The 20,294-nt window shown below is 56.2% G+C and overlaps 1 protein-coding gene and 1 long non-coding RNA gene across 3 annotated transcripts in view; one reads left to right on the top strand and one right to left on the bottom strand.

Annotated features, from left to right (window-relative positions):
• The window catches only part of GSE1 (Gse1 coiled-coil protein), a 103,979-nt gene extending 84,272 nt beyond the window's left edge, over nucleotides 1-19,707 (bottom strand). For both annotated transcript variants that reach the window (XM_032464488.1, XM_032464492.1), the window contains exon 1: nucleotides 18,642-19,707. In XM_032464488.1, coding sequence (XP_032320379.1) covers nucleotides 18,642-18,678 — 37 coding nt within the window. In that variant the 5' untranslated portion in view covers nucleotides 18,679-19,707. The remainder of the gene's footprint in view (nucleotides 1-18,641) is intronic.
• On the top strand, nucleotides 17,598-19,800 carry LOC116658773. The gene is made up of 3 exons (XR_004314076.1): nucleotides 17,598-17,747; nucleotides 18,891-18,954; nucleotides 19,679-19,800. It is a non-coding gene; the product is annotated as an uncharacterized LOC116658773 (long non-coding RNA).
• The last annotated feature ends 494 nt before the right edge of the window (nucleotides 19,801-20,294 follow it).

Genomic DNA, 20,294 nt, shown 5'->3' with positions numbered 1-20,294 from the left:
CTAATTTCATACCATTATCCACAGTGAGATCAGGCACATCAAAGGGGACCTGGGACGCTGGGCCTGCTCCCGCAGGCCACCAGCCTGGCACAGAGCGGGTTCAACAGGGCCCTCGGGTAGGAAACCCCTTCCAGGTAATGCTTCCCCTTCCTCCCCCCTCCACTGCTTTAATACCAGAAGACTCCTCGGGACCAAGTGCTCCTGAAGACAGCTGTCAGACACATTATAAAACAGGAAGAAAACACACACACACACACACACACACACACACACACACACACACACCCACACACACACACACACACACACCACACACAAACACAAAACGAGGCACCATACCAAATGCCAAAATATCATGAAAATTCAAACAGCTAAAACAAATATAACCATAAAAAGACTAGATTCCTAGAAAAGCAATCTCTGCAATTAAGCAGTTTTCTGCTATATAGTGATAATCACCTAATTATACTATTAATGACAGTTCAACCTGCTTTGAAATAAAAGGACAGTCTTCCATAACAGGATGCCAGCTGTTAGTTACAGATGTCAAACATCTTTAATGCATTATTATTAAGGGGGAAAAAAACTCTATAAAGTGAATACATCCATATTTCTCCCCCAACCCCATGAAAAAAAACATCACCATGAGCCACGTTGCTTTGGCAGTACCCAGGTGAAAATGGGGAAATAAAACGACACCCCAAGGAGGGGGTCTGAAGGGCGGGCAGGGAGGGGGAAGCCGTGTCCCCCCCTCGCCTGGGTCTACACGGGGCGTTTGGCCACAGACAGGCGCCCACCGCAGCGGGAGACGTGTAAGGGGGAGCTGTACACATTCTAACGGCATCTTTCACTCCTTCCAATGAAGTAATCTCCGGAACCAGGGGGTTTATGCCGGGACCAGACCTCTCGGCCATTCTGCCCGTGCTCCCCCAGTCGACACGCACAGTCAGATGCGTGCTGTGGGAAGCGCTCAGCGGCAGCTAAATCTGGAAGGACTCAGGTCACCCAAGGTGGCAGCTGCCTGCCTGCCTGCCTGCCTGCCCGCCCGCCCGCCCGCCCGCCCTGGACCCTGCAGACATGTGCGCAGGCTTACTCCCTGCCGAGATTTCTTCAAACCGTGTGCACCTTTGACATTTGGGAGCCCCGAAGTGTAATAAATATCCAACTTTGTCTTCTGACAATAGGTGGCCCCATTTAATTAACTGGAACATAAAAAGCTGGGAGGAGGGGGAGGGGGGTGTGGGGAGCAGCCAGGGAGCCGGGGATTAACCGTTTAAGCAAGTGGCTGGCGGGGCGAGGGGGGCTTCGGCCTTGTCAGGAGAGAGCAGAGCACAGACAACCACGATAAATTGGAAACAGGGGCACTCAGGGGTCCCCCACACAGCAGATCCCATCACCCTGTCCGGATCCCTCGAGGGGCCCCCGCAGATCTCCAGGGTGACAGGGACAGACGCCAGGCCGCCTCCCGCCTTGTGCAGATGGGTGAGAAGGAAACCCTTAGGGCGAGTGGCATCTAGAAAGCATGAGAGAAACCCACCCAAATCTCAGCAGAGCTGCAAAGGGGACAGGCTGGCCTGGTGCTTTCTGGAAGGTGCACCTGCCACGTTCCCAAACCTGCTCCCCTGGGAGCTCTTGGCAGGGTGGCCGGGCAGCCCCTTAGAGGCAGGATGGAGATGCCTGGAAAGGAACTGGTTTGGGCATCTCTTCGGTCAGGTCGCTCTGGTGGCCTCATGACCCCAAGTCCTGTAGAGGGAGGGGCAGCTCTGTAGAGTCTGGCTGCTGCTGACCCGCGGGGATTAAGCCTTGGGTTTTAATGGGATAGAAGAGGCTATGTCAGAGGGCAAGAGAGGATTTCAGAGCTGCTGAAAGGCACAGACTGCTCTCAGGAGGAGCCTTCCTAGCTCAGCTTAAACTTGCTGTGTGAACCCAGGCAAGTCACTCTCCCTCTCTGGGCTGCAGCTGAATACTGGCCGCTGGGATTTTCCCAGGCTGAATTCTCACTGCAGAGCTGAGGAAAAGCATTCTGGAAGGTCATTTATCCATTTTACAACTTCCACGGCCGGCCCTCAATAGCTTCCTTTCTCTCCCACAAGAGCACCAGGGCCAAGCCAGCTCTGCACTAGTTGGACGTCCTCCAAGAAAAACTCAGGCTCGGGGGCTGCCTGTCAGAGCCAGACAGGAGGCCTGGGCGCTCCTGCCCCAAGGGGGGTTCGGGGGGCTCTCTGAACCAGCTCTCCGGGAGCTGGTGGGCCCAAGGTGTCTTTCTGCCTCAGCCAAGAAGGCAGCACCACATCTGCCCAAGTTCTCCCCCAAACCCCCACCCCGAGGTGGGTGGCAGAGGTCACCCACATGTCCCAGCCCTCATCCCTTTTTCTATGGAATTCAGCTTTGGAGAAATGTCTCTCAAATTCCTAGGAAGTTCCCTAGAAATGCAGGAGGGACACTCGCTCACAGTGAGTCCACGTGGAGCACCGACGGCCAGAAGAGGGGAGGGAGTTCCCAGGAAGGGACTGGCGAGGGCCGGGGTGCTGCTGGCCACCTGCTCTGGCCTCTCCTGCCGGGCAGCCCTGGCGCTGCTATGAATACCAGATGTGGAAGTCATCCTTTAGTTTCATAGAGTTTCCAATGAATGAGTTGCTTGAGACAGAAAAACAGCGGGTCCCTGGGACACTGTTCCATTTCACAGCAGTAAAAACTGAGGCTCAGGAAAACAGTCTGGCAGGCTCAGCAGCCCCAAAGCTTAAATCTAGAGCCACCATGTGATCCAGAAATAAAAACATGTCCGCACAAACACATAGTACACAACACATAGGAGCGTAGCAACATTATTCACAACAGCCAAAAAGTGGAAACAGCCCTAATGTCCATCAGTGGACAAATGAATAAACCAAATGTATACCAGCCACACACTGGAACAGTATTTGGCCACGGAAAGGAATGAAGGTCTGACACCTGCTACAACATGAATGAACCTTGAGGACATTATGTTAAATGAAAAAAATCAGACACAAAAGACCACGTACTGTATGATTTCACATACATGGACTGTGCAGAACAGGCAAATGCATCGAGATAGAAAGTGGGGGTTGTCCAGGGCTTGGGTGATGGCATAAAATGGGTCCAGGATTCCTTTGGGGTGAAAAATGTTCTGGGACTAAATGGTGCTGATGGCTGCATACTTTGTACTAAAACCCACTGAAGCGCAGACTTTAAATTTGCTGTATGTGAATTATCTCTCAATAATTTACAAAGCCAGTGGAAACTCAGAGACGTGCAAGGTGGCAAGGCCTGGGAGGGGATCCCTGGGTGCGCAGGACTCCACGTGGGGGTCTTGTTTTGACATTATGTACAGTTTGGGGCCATGATCCTACAGGGAGGTGGAGGGGGTGACAACTGAGAGGCTGGAAAACAGGGGGGTCATTACTGCCTCTGGAATCCAAATGTCAGGGGCTCCACTACTTATTGGCTGTGTGACCTCGGTTAAGTCACTTAACCTCTCTGTGCCTCAGTTTCCACTTCTGTAAATGTGGCTGGTGATAGCAGTGCCTGGCTAAGAGCGAATGTGAACGTTGGAGGAACCAATCCATGGGAAGCCCCTTAAACCCCTTCGCCTGGGACTTCAGGCACCCCCACAGGCAGGCCCAACACTCACAGTCAAAACCATCTCTTCCCAGTCCAGGACTCCCCCTCCTTGACATCCAGGCTTCTGCCTGTGATCCCTCTCACGCAGATTCCCCAGACGGAACAGAAAGCCTCCTGGGCACGCAGAGGTGTCCCTTTCCGGGATCTTCGCTTGTACCTGGAAGAGGTCACTGAGGTCTCATGGCTGCGGGGACCCCTAGGATTGAGGGTGGTCCCAGAAACCAGAGTGGGATGGAGAGGGGGAGCTGGGTTCCAGAATAGCTTCTCTCAGGTTTGTGCTCCGGGTACATCGTTTCACCTGCTCTGGAAAATAAAGCTCCCCATCCTCCTGGGCCTCCCAGGGAGTAGTACGGATGGACTAAAGCGTGCATGTACGTGAAACAGAGAATCCGTTTGGAGACCTTCTAAAGAGACATCCCGCTCAGGAGACGAAGTGCGTGTGGATCTGCACATCGTAAATCACTAGAGCTGTGGTCCTCCGGGGCCCACCTGGCCCCCAAAGCCAATGCCACTTGACAACGGAGATCACTCCTTCCTTCATCAAACTGTCACTTGGTGGTTTCTGGCCCCAACCTCCATCCCAGCTCACTTCCCCATCCCACTGATGGGCGCTGACACCGTCTCTCCAGCTCCCACACACCCCTCCCTGGCCCTGTCACCCACAAGGGACACTGCCAGCCTGAACTCCACAATGGCTCTGGCTCTGGGAACCCCTGTTTGAGCTCCTGTTACCTCCGAATTATCCTTCCTGTGTTCAATGTTACAGGTAGGTCCAGGGGTTCCCCATGGTCCCAACACAGCAAAGAGCACCCCCTACCCCTGCCCCAGGCTCTGAGACCCTCCCTGTGAAGACTCAAAGGCTTTCCCAGGCCCCTGCTGGCGTTCCCACCCCGCCACCCCGGCCCAGGTCACAAGCCTGCACTGTCTGATGCACCTTTCTGTGATGATGGAAATATTCTCTTCCTGACCGTCCAGTATGGTGGCCACTAGCCCCACACGGCCATCGAGCTCTTGAAGTAAGGCCAGTGTGACAGAGGAATGGAAGTTTTGATTTTGTTTCATTTTAATTAATTTAATTTTCCATTTCTGTGGCCGCATGTGGCTGGGTCTGGCCCCTCGCTACTCCAAGTGTGGCCAGTGGATCAGCTGCAGCAGTGCCACCCGGGCCTGGGGAGGATGCAGATGACCTTGGAGCGCAAGGGAGGGAAAGTCCCCATCTGGTTTGTCAGGCACCACCTCGACCCACTTGAATCAGAACCTGCCCCTTAAGATCCCAGATCATTTGAGTACACAGTACACTTTGTGCCTCCTCCCTTCACACTTGCCCCATCTTCCCCTTTCAAAACCCAACAACTCTTGAGAATCTCTTTCCAACATCACCTCCTACAGGAAGCCCTCTCAGGTTGCTCCAGCCAAAGGGGAACTTCCCGTCCTCCAAATCCCTGGAGTCGCCTGCATCCTTCTAAGGCCCCAGAGCTTGCAGCCAGCTCGTGGCTCAGCCTCTCCCCTTCTCAGGTGGCCAGGAGGGCCTCAGAGCCTGACCTGTGACTTACTTTCGATCCTCCCGTCAGCCCCTCCCAGGCCTGGCACCCAGAAGGTGCTCAGAAACTGCCTGAGCAGTTGCAGTTGCAAGAAGCCAACATCTTTCCAAACCAGGGCAAGGAGAACAAAGTTGGTTGCAGGCTATTTGCTTTATTATTCCTTCCACCAGGCTCACCCCACCGGTCTGACCCGCTGGCTGCCTCTCTCCGAGCCCAAGCACCTGGGAGGTGACAGAGCCCTGAGTCAAAGGCACCAAAACCAGAATGAAAGGCAGGCAGGTGGAGTTACTGGTTTCAATAAACCAAGCAAAGCCTCATGTGCTTTTCATGACCCTCTCTGCAAGCCGGGAGGAGTGCCATGGCTTTGTCACACAGCAGGTGTCAGCCCTCCAAGATCTGGACCTCGGGACCCCGGAGGCCCCCGAGCATTGCTGGCAGAGGTGGGTCAAGGGCGAGATCTCTCCTCCTCCAGGGTGCTCCCACTCCCCACCACGCACTTGGCAGCCTCCCCTAAGTCCTGGGCTCTGAGCATCTCCCCCTACGCCAAGGCCTTGAAGACCAATGCTGACCGAGAGCCAAGGCTGCCTGGAACTCCCCCACCCTGACCAGACAAGGCCCCAAAACAGGCCTGTGTGCCTGGGACTCAGACAGGCCACATTTAATCCCATCTGGCAGCTCGGCCTGCCCCCGAGAGCCGTGTCTCTGAAAGCTCACTGCAAGGAGCCGCCTGTGAAGCCTGGGAACCCAGGGCCGCAGGTCATATCTTGGCTCTAACCCCGGAAGCCGCCAGAAACCTCGCTTTTCTGTGTCCTCCTCTGCCAGGCGGGGGATCGAAACCCCCGTCTCCACCCGCCGGGGCTCAGGCAGGAAGTGGCCTCAGCTCCACACACAGGCCGTCTCTGAGGTCTGCGACACAAGCGGGCCAGTCCAGGCGGGGGGCAGGTGCAAAGCCCCAGAGACTCACCCAAAGCCACACGAGCCCGCCGGGGCTCCCAGGCCCTGCCCGCGGCACACTGTGGCGACAGCGTGATCTGAAGTCATCGGTTCCCAAGAAGCAGGGAAGGCACACATGACACAAGACTGCAGTCACAGGCCCCCGCCTGTGCTCCAGCGCTGGGCTGGGGAGGCCTGCGGAGCCTGCCCGGAGTTCCGGTCCCAGCTGGAAACGAGATGATGGTGACAAGCACGCTAACAGCAATACCAACAGCAGGCGAACAGCCGCAGAGGGCCCGCTCCGCACCGTGCGCCCCGCTGGGCGCTGGAAATTACAGGCCCCTTTACTTCTCACAGCAAGCTCAGGAAGTGCCATCCCCCACGGTTTACACTTGAGTAAACTGAGGCAAAGAGCGTTCCAGGAGCCTGCCCGAGGTCTCACAAGGGAAAAATGGCAGAGCCAGGATTCAAACCCTGGCCACCCGGCTTCTGAGTCCACGAGCTCAACTAGCAGGCTGTGCTCCCTTACATGTGACAAGCTGGTCGGGGGGGGGGGGTCACTCCTGCCATCACAACCTGGAGGCGCAGAGAAAGGAATACCCAGTGCTGATGGGTGAGCCCGGACTAAGCATGGCGGAGGGGCAGAGGTCAGGCTAGACAGACAGGCAGAGGGTTCACTCCCAACGGCCTTGCCTCCCATACTCAGAAGCCAGTCTCTATCAAGGAAGAGCAGATCCCAGCAGAACCATTCTGGAAACGCTAACCTACTACACAGAGCGGTTCAATATGGCAGAGGCCTGTTAGAGTCCATCTCAGAGGCAGTTTCCATAAAACCAACCGGATGCTGTGCCAGAACCAAAGGGTGCCCATCAGAGGGCATCTCATGTCCCTGGGGCGCCCCAGCAATGACTCCTGGGAGATCCCAGGAGAGCAGCAGTGGCAGAGGAGCGTGGGCCTCGGGTTCCCTTCTGGCAGGTGTATCACTGTCGGTGACTCCGCGATGCCAGTCTCTGTTGTGAAACTTGGTGGGTCAGGAGCCCTCTGACTAATGCTCCCCTCTCAGGCCAGTCCTGGCGCTGGCCTCGCTGCAACTGTGCTGATGAGATGTGAGTTATCAGCCCCATCAGTGGACTGAGAAACTGAGGGAGAGAAGGGCGAGCGGTTTCCCAAGAGCCTCCTCTCCGGGCGGCTCGCCCGCTTCTGGGTCACAAGTCTCACTGGCTGCTCCAGCCACTGAGCAATCCCTGCGTGTTGAAGTCGAGGATGAATATTCATGAGCCTGTCTGGTTCCACACTTTCATTTCTGGCCCAAATTAATAATTTACCATGGAGTTTCATAAAAATCAGACATAGCTCATTAGCAGCTCCCCAAAAGTCACTCCAGGCTCCTCACCGATCTTGGTGAGAGGCCGGTCTTTCTTCTGTGACAAGTAACAAGGCTGTTACTTCGAGAAACAACCCTTATGTGAACAGGACTGGTGAACCCGACACTGGGGGCTCCCGCTGCCATGGGAGGCCACCCAGGTTTGAGCACACCCCCCCCACCGAGGCCTCTGCATGGAGCTCCACCAGATCTGCCTTAGGACACTTCGGAAGCTGTCCCTGGAGGAGGACGGAATCCTTCCCCTGCTAAAGACAAGGCTGCCACCTAACTGGACATGGAGATGGTGGGGGGTGGCGTGCGCACGACAGACTGCACCCCATGTGCTGTTCGAGCACCTTGCTGTGCCCCTATCAAAACAGCAGGCTTCACCCTCCCCCAGCTGACCCTCGGGGGCTCATCCCTCACTTGTAACTAACAGAATGTGGCGTAAGTGACACTATGTGACTTCTGCGGCTAGGTCTAGGAGGCCATGCCACTTCCCCCTGTGAGCCAGGACCCCTGTCTTCAGAGCCCTAACCCCCATATATAGGAAGCACAGCTCCCCAGAGGCAGCCATGCTGTGAGGAAGCCCCAGCCACGTGCAAGGGCCCCACGGGGGCGCTCAGACCAAGAGCCCCAGCTGAGGCCTCAGCCAGCAGCCACAGCATCACCTGCCAGACGGGAGAGTGAGACGGGCCCTCAGATGATTCCAGAGTCTAGCCACCAAATTGCCTTCAGCCTTCCAGTCTCCCTAGCTGAGGCCCCAGGCCTTCAGGAGCAGAGACCAGTGGTTTCCCAACCTGCCCTTTCTGAATTCCTGCCTCACAACATCCATGAGTATATTAAAACTATGCTGTTTTATAACCACACATGGGCTTAAGAAGTCCCCCTCCCTCCCAGGGAGTCCTGGTCCCCTGCAGACCCACCCACCAGCCACCCAACTGTTGACATGGCCCGCCCACCCACGGCCAGGACCCTGTGGTTAATACAGAAGTAAGGATGGGTTAAAATCTGCCTGTGCATGAACCTTCCCAAAAGAGAAGTGGTGGGGGGACAGGGACATCCTGGCCCTGGGCCCTTAAGGCCCCAGATAAGGCTGAGACACTCACTCCCAGAGTGGGTGAGAAGCCCGTGTGAGCTGCCAGCCCTGCCTCACCTCACCCCGTCCGTCCTTTCTCCAACTGCTCGCAGGCAGGCAGCCCCACCCCGCTGGGCCCCTCCAGTGAGTTCAATTAAGACCCAAGCACTATCTCCTCCTCCCCTTCCTTTATGTTTCCTGCCTGCCCCCCCTTTCTCTTGTCAGATAATCACGGGAAACCAGCAAACGGTTGACACAGTTACCAAGACAACAGAAGTTAGGACCGGCGAGGAGGTCTGAAAGCTAATCCTAAATGAATTATAGGACAAGAGTGACAAGGGGGTGGGGACCAGTGTCGGGCAGCTTCAAAGAAGGCCCCAAGGTACGAGACAAGGTGCCGTCTGCCTCTGGAGGTGGGCTCTGTTGCTGGCTTGAGGGTGACACTGGAGTCCGCTGGGGGTGGGGAGGTCGGAGAAGGCATTCATTAAAATGAAATTCTCCACCAGAGACGATCTGGCCATGCCACCTACCATCCAGTAAGACTCAGGGCCCAGGGTTTACCCAATATAGATTTTCTGACGTGGGGGGCAGTGGGAAAAGGGCCAGGGCGATCTAATCAAGGCGATTCCATTTCTTCTTTACTTAGTTAGAACTTGCCATCTTGTGACCAGAGCGCTATGCACGGCCCCAGCTGGCCGACAGCCATTTCAAGAGGTTGAGCAAAGCAGCCTGCCCAGCCCCAGGGGCCGCAGGCAATGCCCTCCCTGCCCCGGCCACTGCCCTCATCAAGCAGGACTCAGCCAGGCCCCTCGGGAAGGGCCTCCTCTGACGCCCATCCAGAATCTAACACAGGCAGCACAAAGTCCACGGCCGGGAACTACGGATCCAAAGGTAATCGCAGCTAACGGTTCTACAGCACGTGGTCTGGGCTTCCACGGATGAACCTGGAACCATCGAATGCTCATGACAGCCCGAGGAAGTTGGCCCGCCGTTGGCCAGGTTTAACCGATAAGTAAACTGAGGCCCAGGGGGAAGGGTATAGCTCAATTGGTAGAGCGCCTACTCAGCACGCAAAAGGTCCCAGGTTCAATCGCCAGTACCTGCTCCAAGCAGGAATCAATGAAAAAACCCAATTACCTGCCTCTCAGAATCCAAACAATACAGGAAACTGAGGCCCAGAGAAAGTAAGTAACCTGCCCAGACTCACACGGCCAGGCAGGAGCTGAGGCAGGATCGCCCCCAGTGCTGTCGCCCCAGTCTTTGTTCCAGCCAGGGCTGCAGCATCAGAAGTTTGCTGATCTGGGGCCGGCGAGGCCGCCAGGGCCACCACGGAACCCCAGCTCCCGGCTGCTACCTGCCTCCTCCCGAGTGCAGGCCCTGGAAACCCACACACTTTTTTCCTAGGAGGCCCTTCCTGGTTATTCTACACCCTCTGCCCCCAGCCTCCCCTGACCTTTGTCTAGCTAAGGGCCCCGGTGATAATCACAACCCCATTCTCAAACGTCCCGGGGACCAGCTGCCCCAGCTCAGTTTCCACAGGCAGGCCGAAGTGTTAGACCAGTTCTCACACTTGAGCGAGCATGAGAGTTTCCTGGAGGGCTCGCGAGCACAGATTGCCGGACCCCGCCACAGAGAAGGAGGAGGCGTGGGGCAGCCAGGGTGTGGGCAGAGGGGGGCCACTGAGGCCAGAGACCTGAAGACAGGGAGGTGTTAGCCTCGGTAGGTCTTGTGAAGGGGTCCTCGAGAATCTGCAGCTCAAATCCCTCCCAGCTGATGCTAATGCTGCTGGCCTGGGAACCCCACTTTGAGAACCACAGAAGAGTCAGTCCGGGCTCAAAGGCCCCCTGCCCTGCTCTCTTCCTGCAGGACCCCATCACTCTGAGGGGAACCTCTGCAGACAGTTTGCTTCCACGAGGGAGGCTGTCAGGGCCACCTTCCTAAAACAGATGGGACAAGGCACACCACCATCTGACCCACCTGCATCTCCAGATCCCCCCCACCTCTCACTGCCTCCAGGCTGCCAGTCTGGTCCAGCCTGCCACCTGTCTGGCCTGAGGCCACAGCAGTCACCTCTACGTTGGTCTCCCTACTGCCTTCTGACCACCTGGACTCTCTCTTAGCTCTGCAGCCAGAGGAGCTGCTGAATTTGTACCACCTACCCCACCCCCCAACTCCCAGCTCCATCTCCCCTCCACCCTCTCCCCATGGCTCATGCCCTTCAAGGACTCAGGGCCTTTGTACATGCTGGACCCTCTGCCTGGACATCTCCCCTTCAGCTCTCTCCAGGGCTAACACCTCCCTGTCTTCAGGTCTCTGGCTTCTCTAGCCACCCTCTGCCCACACCCTGGCTACCCCCTGCCTTCTCCACAGCTAGCACTGTGGGATACAGAACCACATGCTCATTGCTAAAGCAGAGGGCACGGTTCTTGGGAGCTTCTTGGCTGTATTTCCATGTGCCTGGGCCAGTGCCTGGCATGTCATAAACATGTATGGAATAAACAGATGGACTTGGCTACTTTAAAGCCCTGGGTTCCCACCCACTTACAGCATTGGCCTCATGACATTCAAGCCCCGCCCCAATGCGGTTCAACCCACCCACTGGCTTCTCTTCCCACCACACTACATCATCCCTCCTCGTCAAGCTCTCCCCTCCCCAAAAACTATCCTTCTGGCCCTGGGGTGCAGTGCAAGGGCCACCATCTCCCAGGGGCCTGGCCCAGCCCCACCGGGGTCATCTCTGCTTCCCACCAGCTGGGTCCTGTCCACCCTGCCCAGACTCTGAGGGCAAGGGCTGGTCCCAAGGCTGCTGCCTGGCCTCCGGGGTCTGGCACATGGGATGGAACAGAGAAGGGAGAAAGGCTTGAAAGCCCCCTGGGCGGCCAGGGAAGGCTTTCTGTGTGAGCCCCACCCTGCCCGCTCACTCTCTCCTTCCCATGCTTCCCGTCCAGGACCCACCAAGTCTGAAAGGGGCCCTGCTGTCTGGACACCCGCAAGGAGGGTCTTCATCCTCTTTAAAGGACGCACAGGCTTCAGAGCCCTGCCACCAGAGGGTACCTCTAAGAATCAGGGCAGAAGTGGGAGCCTTCCCTTCCAAGTGCTCAGAGCAGAAAGGCCAGCACAAACATCATCTCCTCTCTGAGGCCTCCTGGATACTGACGCCACCCCTACCTCAAAACCAATCATTGGCTCCTCTGCACTCCTAGAAATTTCTACACACACCCCTGGGCAACATTTGTCACCCTGAATTACTCAATCCGCATCCCCCACTACCACCAAAGCAGGGACAGCCCAGGGCCCCATTCTTAGCATGCCTGGCGTGAACTCTACATGCCAAATATCTTAACAGTGGCTTCCCTATTCTTGTTCATTCTTTCTCACTGTAATAGCCTCCTTCTACCCAGTCTCAACCTCTGCACCCCTCACTTCCAAGGCCTGCCTCCAATGCCACCTCCTCCACAGAGCCTTCCTGGATTTCTTCCACCAGGGTGATTGATCCTGGGAGACTTCAGAGCACTCCGTCCTTGCTCATCTCGCTCCTTGTGTATTCCTGAAGCAACCTGAGAATGAGACACAGACCTCCTTCACTGTTCCTGACAGGTCAACACAGGGCCCAGCTCCCCATGGGGCAAGCCTTGCCCAGTTCTGGTGGTGATACTTAGGAGGGACCAGATTTGTTTTGTGTCCCAGGAGGACAGAACTAGGTCAAATGCATGTGTGTGCTCCCTGTGAAAAGCAGTGTTCTAATGGCCCATGGTGGCGTGCTATGTCTGACCCTCAGTAACCACCAAATCGAAAGAAGAGAGGGGCTGGGCCATCTGACCTCAGAGATCCCTTCCAAGTCCAATTTTCTGTGACTCCCAACCCCGCAGGCCATTAAACAAGTGGCCAAATGCCCACTGGGCAGCGGTCCAGAGCTGGTCAGAGGGCGCTTCCTGTCTCTCTGTAGGAGGAGCCGGGAAAAAAAACAGGGAGGCACTGATCCTTCAAGACCACGGGCCTCCGCCGGGGGCCTGGGCTCTAGGGCTGGGGTTGCTAAGGCTCTGGGGGTGAGACCTGGGCTCAGATTAACTCAAATCCAGCCCACCCCCAGCAAGCACTGCCCAGCTGTAATCCGGGCTGAGGGCAACCATCAACCCCAGCGCAGACTGTGGAGGGCCTGGCATCGATGGGAACAAGCCAGAAAAAAAATGCACTTCCCCTAAAGACTTGTAAAAAAAATTCTCACTGATTTTTTTCCCTTTTACCCCAAGCTTTCACAGCTCTAAATATGCCACACTTAGTAATTTTACGAGCAAACTAAGCTATACATCACACGGTTTTATGTTCCTAAATTAACAAAAGGACTTTAAATCTATATGGAGCTCTTAAAAAAAAAAAAAAAAAAGCACTGCATCTATTTTTATTCCCTCACCCCCAAATTCCCCCTTCCGCTCTAATATACTCCACCCCCACCCCCCCGCCTGGGTGGCTTCGAAATTTCTGCTGATTGCATAGCTAGACCACCAAGGAGAGACAATTCCAAACACAGACGAGGAACTACTTTGCTAAGGTCCCCCAAGAGGGGGGTCAACTGTCCTTCGGGAAAGGCTACTTTGGGGGCCATGAAAGCTTGACATTTTTTTCCTGCAAAGTGGAATATCCTAGTAGATAAACGCCCTGTTAGGATAGGATGTACCCCAGCAGAAGAAGAGGCCACATCTACCAACCCAATCTCACCAAAAATCTAAGAATTAGAAGTCAACAGGTCCCTAAGGTCTTCTGACATCCGTGTTCTTAGCTGCAAAATGCAGGGCAGACTAGATGACTGGAGGGGTCCATTTGCACTTGACTGTGGAGAGAAGGAAGCACAGGGGGGCTGTTCCATTCACACATGTCCACGTCCAGGGGTAAGATGGACAAGCGACATGGAGCCCTGGACTTGGAACACAAGCCCAGGTCCAGACACTCCATCCTTCCCCTGGCTCTGTCTCTGGAGCTGGGTGGCCCTGGCCAGCTGCCCTCCAACCCTCCACCTCCCCCTGCAGAGAAGGAAGAGAATCCTCCCTGCCCCTGCCCCATTCTGGGGCAGGACTCCAGGTAGCATAATGACTGTTTGCTCCAAGAGCATAAAAGAGACTTCTCCAGACTCCAAGAGTCAAGGAGATAAGAAGTAGGAGAGTTTGCAACTGGGCTGTATCAGATTCCCACCCATGGAGTCAGAGCGACACATTTAAGCAAGAAAAAAAATCTTAATGAGAACCAAATTGAGCAGGGGGGTGGGAACCAGACCAGGCCCCTCGGAGAAGGGCTGGGCCGCATCTGGGACAAAAGGGCCCCTGGCTTTCCCAGCTGACAGATGGAAATGTGGTGGCCCCTCCCCATTTCTCAGGGGTGTCGGAAGGTTAATTGGTGACTGCCTGGAAAGTGCTAGATGGGAGACGAAATCAGACCCTATTAGGCCCAACCTGCTCCCAGAGCAGGCCCTGGATGGTTCCAGAGCTGCCCCCAAAGCCATAGCCCATTGCTCGTGGCCCGGCAGCTTCCGACAGTGAGCCAAAGCCAGGCATGAGCTTGGTCACCGCTGGCAACTGTGGTCAACCCGCCCCCCACCCAGCTTCAGCTCCTGAGGTGGCACCCCAGGATCTGGGCGCCGGCAGCTGGAGGCCCACGGTTCCTGCCTGCTCGCACCTGCAGCCTCATCCAGGGCTTCCTGGAAGCAGTCTGGGGGGTGAAAGTAAAGCCTAGGCAGCTCCTCACAGGCCACTTGGGCCTCAGTTCACCTTCCCAGGCACCCTCAGCCCCCAGCAGGGGAAGCCTGCCTCTTGCAAGCTCTGTCCAAGGATGTGGAGAGCGGGGTCTGGGCCAGCTGACCCTTGGGGGGAACCTGGGGGCATGGAAAATGTTCTAGGGAGACCAAGATTCTCTGATAGCAGACACCAACGGGCTGTGTGGCTTTGGGCCAAGTCCCAGCCCTCTCTGAGCCTCAGTTTCCTCACTGGAAAATCTGGAGTGTCCTTCCCAGCAGTGGACAGTAAATCTACAGGGGAAGCCCGGGTCACCCAGAGTTCAGCATGGGGCCAGGGTGGGGTCAGCTGACAGCCAAGGAGTACTCCCTCCACGAACTCCAGGAACAAGATAAGGGGGCCGGCAGGGCGCCACCGCCAACACCAACGGCAACTCCCTCCCTCACTCGTTCAACAAATATTTATGAAGCAGAGACTCTGGAGCCAGACTGCCTGGGGTCAAAGCCCGGCTGTACCGCTGACTGCCCGTGTGACCTCCACCTCTCTGTGCCTCAGTTTCTTCATCTGACAAGTGGGATTCCATTAACACCATGTCTGGTATGGAGTGGGCACCATATAAAAAGTGACTGCTGCCACTTCTTCCTCCTTATCATTTTTATTATTGTTATTATTGGTCTGATGCTGAGTCAGACCTTTTAAGAAACACACAGTCCCCCCTGCATGGAGCTCACAGCCTGGTGAAGTTCAGGAAAGGCGGGAGCAGGGCGCATGTGCACACAGAGGGAATTCTGAGAAGCCTTAGAGATCCCAGCCACCCACTGGTCCTGAGCTCCTTTTGCACATGCCCAAGTCCCCTTCTCCTGCTACAGGAAGTGTCCTCTGCTAGATCCCAACCCTCCCACCAGTGAATGAGCACCAGAGGCCAGACACTGCATCGTTGGGGTGATAGGCCTGGTCCAAACACCCGAGTTCCAGTCCCAGCTCTACTATTGAGAAGCCCTGTGACTTTCTGCAAATAATTGCATCTTAATAATAATAGTTATTATTATAGCTATCACTTGCTAAGTGTTAACTTCACCCCAGGCACCATTCTGAGTGCAGTGTAAGGATTCACTCTAATCTCTGACACCAGATGTTGGCAAATTTCCCCTGTAAAGGACCAGATAATGTATTTTAGGCTTGGCTAGCCTTGTCACAACTACTCCATTTTGCTGTCATAGCTCAAAAGCTGCCACAGATAATACAAAAAAGAACGGGCATGGCTGTGTGCCAATAAAACTTTATTGACAAAGATCAAGCAGTGGGACGCAGATGGCCACCCCCTGCCTTATGTCCATACTGAGGTAAATACAATTATAGACCCCATTTCCCAGATGGCCCAGAGAGCTCAAGTCACCTGCCCAAGGTCATGGCTCGGAAGAGGCAGAGCAGGACCTCAAACCTACAGTGCCCGGCCTCAGGCCTGCGAAGCAGGGGGAGCCATGCTTGAAGCCAGCTTGGCTGTGAATGGACTGCCCCCAGGAAAGGCTGTACAGGCAGGTTCTGGGCCCTGGCTCCCTGGGGTGACAGATACTGTGACAGGGGACAGAACAGGGTCCCAGAGGCTCGAGAGCACCTGGGTGTCAGCCTTCTAAGGCCATGAAGCCCCAGCACACCAGGTTGGCCGTGTCCAGGCCCCTGCTTCCCGGGCCAGCATGGCGGGCAGCAGCCAGTTTCATGTCCCAGCTCCACCATTTCTGAGTTGGGCCAAATGCTAGTTCCTCTGAGCCTCACATTCCTCATCTGTGAAATGGGCAGACACCAGCACTGAGCTCAGGAGTGGGAATGAGAGTTACAGGACAGATTCCCGCAAAGCACACGCAAGGGGGCTGGGAAAGTTCATGAGAACCAGGTCATTCCTTTGACTATTCCCTCCACTACTCTAAGAGGACTTGGCCAAAGCCCAGGGAAGCAAAGCACTTGACCACAGCTCTTCCCAATTAAGCCTCTACACTGTTACAGCAAAATTATAAAGTACAAATCCTAGTGAGGCAATTGAAAAAAAAAAAAGAAAACTCTAGTGGAGGGAGGACAAACCTCCTTCCACAGGCAGAGAGGACGCGGGCCCTGACCTCCCTGGGGTCCCGACCTACAGCCCTCACCCTGCCGCTCAGGGCTTCACACCAGCCAGGATTGATTTTGCTTAATTGCTCTGGATCCTAGCCTGACACTTCCTCCTTTTCTCTCTGAGGCTTCCAGTGTAAATAGAAAATCGGTCACCTGATGAATAAATATGCACCAGCAGCCACCCAATGGCAGGTGAAGTGGGGTGTAGATTACAAGCACCTGTGCTTTTAAGACGCCCTGTACTTAAGAAGATTCATTCTTGCCACAAATGCACTGAGTGTCTACAAGGCAAGGCGCAGCTCTGGGGGCGGCGCTGCAGGTACAAAGAGGAAAGAATCCTGCCAGCTTCTCAGCGGCTCCCAGGCCAGGGGGAGGCCGCCTGGAGACACCAGCCAGAGCAGGAATGCCGGGCCACAGCTTGGGTTCAAAGGGCCCTGGGGCATCTCACCAGGCACCAGCTTTCAGCCACCTGGGGTCTTCCTATGGGAGAGACTGGGGGCGGGGGGGGGGGGGCGGCTCTGAGCCCAAGGACTGGGCCCTGTGTTAGAACACAGCCCTTTTGTAAATTGGGGATTCCGGTTCTAATTCGGGCCGGATCTGCAGAGGGTAATACAGAGGGGAGCAAGGGGCCGGATTTGCATTTCAGGCAGTGAAGGAAAGAAAAAAGAGATCAAGGGTGGAGTGCAGTCCCTGAATATTCTTCCTTTAAAAGTGGTGGAGACACCAAGAACGAGACACAGACCTTGTCAGTTCCTGGGAAGGGCTAGGGACCCAAAACAGCCACAGAGAAACTCACAAAGGGTAAATGTGCGGACTTCACACAGAACTGAGAAGTCCTTCCCACTTTTTCTTTTCCCTCCTAGCCTCCCCCTACTCTTTCAACTTGGTAAAAATATTTGCCCTGATTCAGGACCAAATCTCGCAGATCTGGGTCCTGCCCAGGCCCATTCCCTCCCCCACAGTCCTCCCGGGGGATCCAGGACAGCACTGGGAGCCACAGCCAAAGTGACAGGGGCTTCTGAACACAGAGGGAAAGAAACCAAAACCCAGCACCCAGCCACGTGCACCTTTCCCCAGCAAAACAGTTCAGAAATAAACCTCTACCGGCAGCGTCTTCTGCAGAATTTTCCAAGCCCCAACATGAAAAGCCCAGGAACTTCCCCTACAGCACCCCAACGTCTCCCCACCCCCAAATCCACAGACGCCCCAACTTCTATAGGAAATGTGTGTCAACGCCCAGGGAAGATAAAACTCTCAAAGGAAGGAAAGGGAAATAAAAACAGCTCATTCCTAGGACCAGCGGTCATACGCAGACCAGCCTGCCTGACCTGGGGTCACGTGGCACACCAGGGATAGGCCTGGTGAGTTACTCCCGACCCATGGGGCACTGAGGGGGGGTGACAGCGCAGCTGCGGGGAGGGCCCCAGGGATCGCCAAGATTCCCACCCCCCTTCACCAGGAACTGTGGCTCACCAGCTACTCTTCAGCCTACATGTAATTATTTTTAAGGTTTCAAAGTCCAAATAAGGTGGACAGAAGAGGGGTTCCCCAAACCTCCGGCTGTCACCCCCGCTCCTCCTCTTTGGGCTGCAAGCGCGACTCGCCCCGAAACAGAAAGTTACAGGGCAGGCTGCTGTCAGGGCTCAGGAAGGTTAGGGAAACAGGAAGACACGCCAACCACCCTCCAGAGCTTCCCCCGGCCCTCTCCTCCGATCTCGGCAGGCACAAAACCTTCCAGGGAATCCCAGGCAGGAAGGGGGGCGGTGGGGGGAAGACACACCACGCTCACGCGGAGACCGCGCAAGGGGCTGGCTGGAGGGAGAGGAAAATAAGCCCTGGGACTCGGGGCGGGGGTCGGGGGGCGCATGCTACCCGATCGTGGCGGCCTGCAGGAAAGTAACTTCACACCCGGTGCTTAATTCACCTCGGAAGGCTTGAGTGCCCCGGCCGCTCGCTGCGCCGCCGCCACGGAGCCGGCTCCGGGCAGACAAAAGGAGCGAGACGCGCAACCCCCGGCGGCGGCGCGAAGCGGGCGGCAGGCCGGGTGGGCGCTCCTCGCCGCACGTAGCGCACACACCGCCGGCCGGACCGTAGCGGGAGCAGCGGGGGCCGCGCGCGCCTGCTGGTCCGCTGGGGGCTCGGCGGACCCACGGCCCCGACCCAGGCCGGGGGGATCTGGAGGGGTCGGGTGGGGTGGGGGTCTGGGGCGCGCCGGCGCCGCGCGGGACCAGGGGAGGCGCACAGAGCTCGCTTACCTGGTAAGTAATACAGAGGAGGCTTCAATCCAAACATGTTTCAGATTAGAATTCCATAGTGGCCAGAGAGGGATGAAGAAGGAAAAAAATGTTAAAACCCAGTGAGGAGACAAAAAGCGCCGTCCGAGCCACGGCGCTCAAAAATGTCCAAAACAATAAAATAAAGGCAGAAGAGCGATCCTGACAGCGACGGAAAAAAAAATCAGTCTTTTTTTTTTTTTTTTCCTCTCTCTCTAAAATGATCAAAAGGCTCTCTCTCCGGCCAGCACCCGAGCAGTTTCGGCCACCTTGGCCCTGGCAGATCCACAATGAGGTAACTGACGACCAGGGAAGGGCTGGAGCCTCCACGGCTGCCCGGTGTCTTCGCCGCGTGTGTATTTTCTGCCTTTTGGACTTGAGATGCAAATAAAAGAAGGAGGGGGCGCACGGCGGAGGGAAGCAGGCGGGAGAGCGGAGAGGAGCGCGAGAAAAATAAAGGGGGGAGGTGAGGGTGAGGAAATTGGGGGGTTAAGATCTTCAGGGATTACTCATTTGAGAGAGAGCGAGAGAGAGAGAGAGAGAGAGAGAAGCAGCCCCCAAAACGTGCGAGTAGCAATCTCTCCTCCATTCAGCCATTTGAATGTCAAGGGCGAGGGTCAAGGGACCTGTTTCCAACAGGGTTTCACGTTCAGAACCAGAAGGAAAAAGGAAGGGGGGGGCGGCGGGAGGGGGTATCTCTTGTTGCCAAGGAGAAATCGGCTTTGTTTTCGTTTCCCCTTAGCTACTGGGTGAGGAGGGGCGGGGTGGGGGAGAGAAGGGGGTGGGGAGAGGGAGGGGAGAGGAGAAAATTAATACCCAAACAGCCAAGAAGTACCGAGGGGGAGATTTCTTCTCGTAAATAAAAGAGGCAGCGATTGCAAACAAGTCTCGGGCAGAAGAAAGCAGGCCGAGGAGCCGGCTCCCCTCCCCCTCTCGCCACCAACACCACCTCCCCCCACTTTTTTTTTTTTTTTTTTTTTTGGTTATCTCCCTGGCCCGGCGTCCCACCACTGACTCAGAGAGCAAGGGTGGGGGAAGGAGAAAGAACTCGCGGGGGCTCGGGCTCCCGGGCAGAAGGAGCCAGGAGGAGAGCGGGCAGGCGAGAGCGCACGGCGGTGGAGAGACCCTCGATCAATTTTCATGCAAGAATCATTATCGGTAAATTGGAAAGCTGGCTGCCTGACAGCAGATTTGTCTCCCCTAATGAAAGCGAAAGGGTAGGGGCGCAGCGGCGGGGCGGCTGCAGGCGGCGGCGGCTCCTTCCGTCTCTACTCGGCATCTTCCAAGAGCTCCACGCTTCACAGGGCGATAATAATAGTTTCACTTGCGAGCTTCCCCCCGCGCGGCCGCCGAGCCGGGCAGCAGATCCATGCGGATCGGGATCGGGGCGCGGAAAGCTGGGCTCCCCTCTCCTAAGGCGGGGAGGGTGCTGCTGTTGGAGGCGGGGTGCTCCCCTCTGCCCCAAAGCAGGGGCCGTTTGCAAACTGTGGGCGGCTGCGGGCGCCGCCGGTCCCCCCCTCCGGCTGCCCAACTCCGCGCTCTGGCCGCCCGCCCGCCCGTGCGTCCTCCCTCCCTCCCCACCCACGTCTGACAGCTGCGGGAGCGAGGAGTTCACTCGCCGCTGGGGCCTGGGAG

The sequence above is a fragment of the Camelus ferus genome, chromosome 21 (genome assembly GCF_009834535.1).
Source record: "Camelus ferus isolate YT-003-E chromosome 21, BCGSAC_Cfer_1.0, whole genome shotgun sequence".
Taxonomy (NCBI): Eukaryota; Metazoa; Chordata; class Mammalia; order Artiodactyla; family Camelidae; genus Camelus; species Camelus ferus.
The sequence above is the reverse complement of the archived record's forward strand: the minus strand, read 5'-3'. Positions and strand labels throughout refer to the sequence as shown.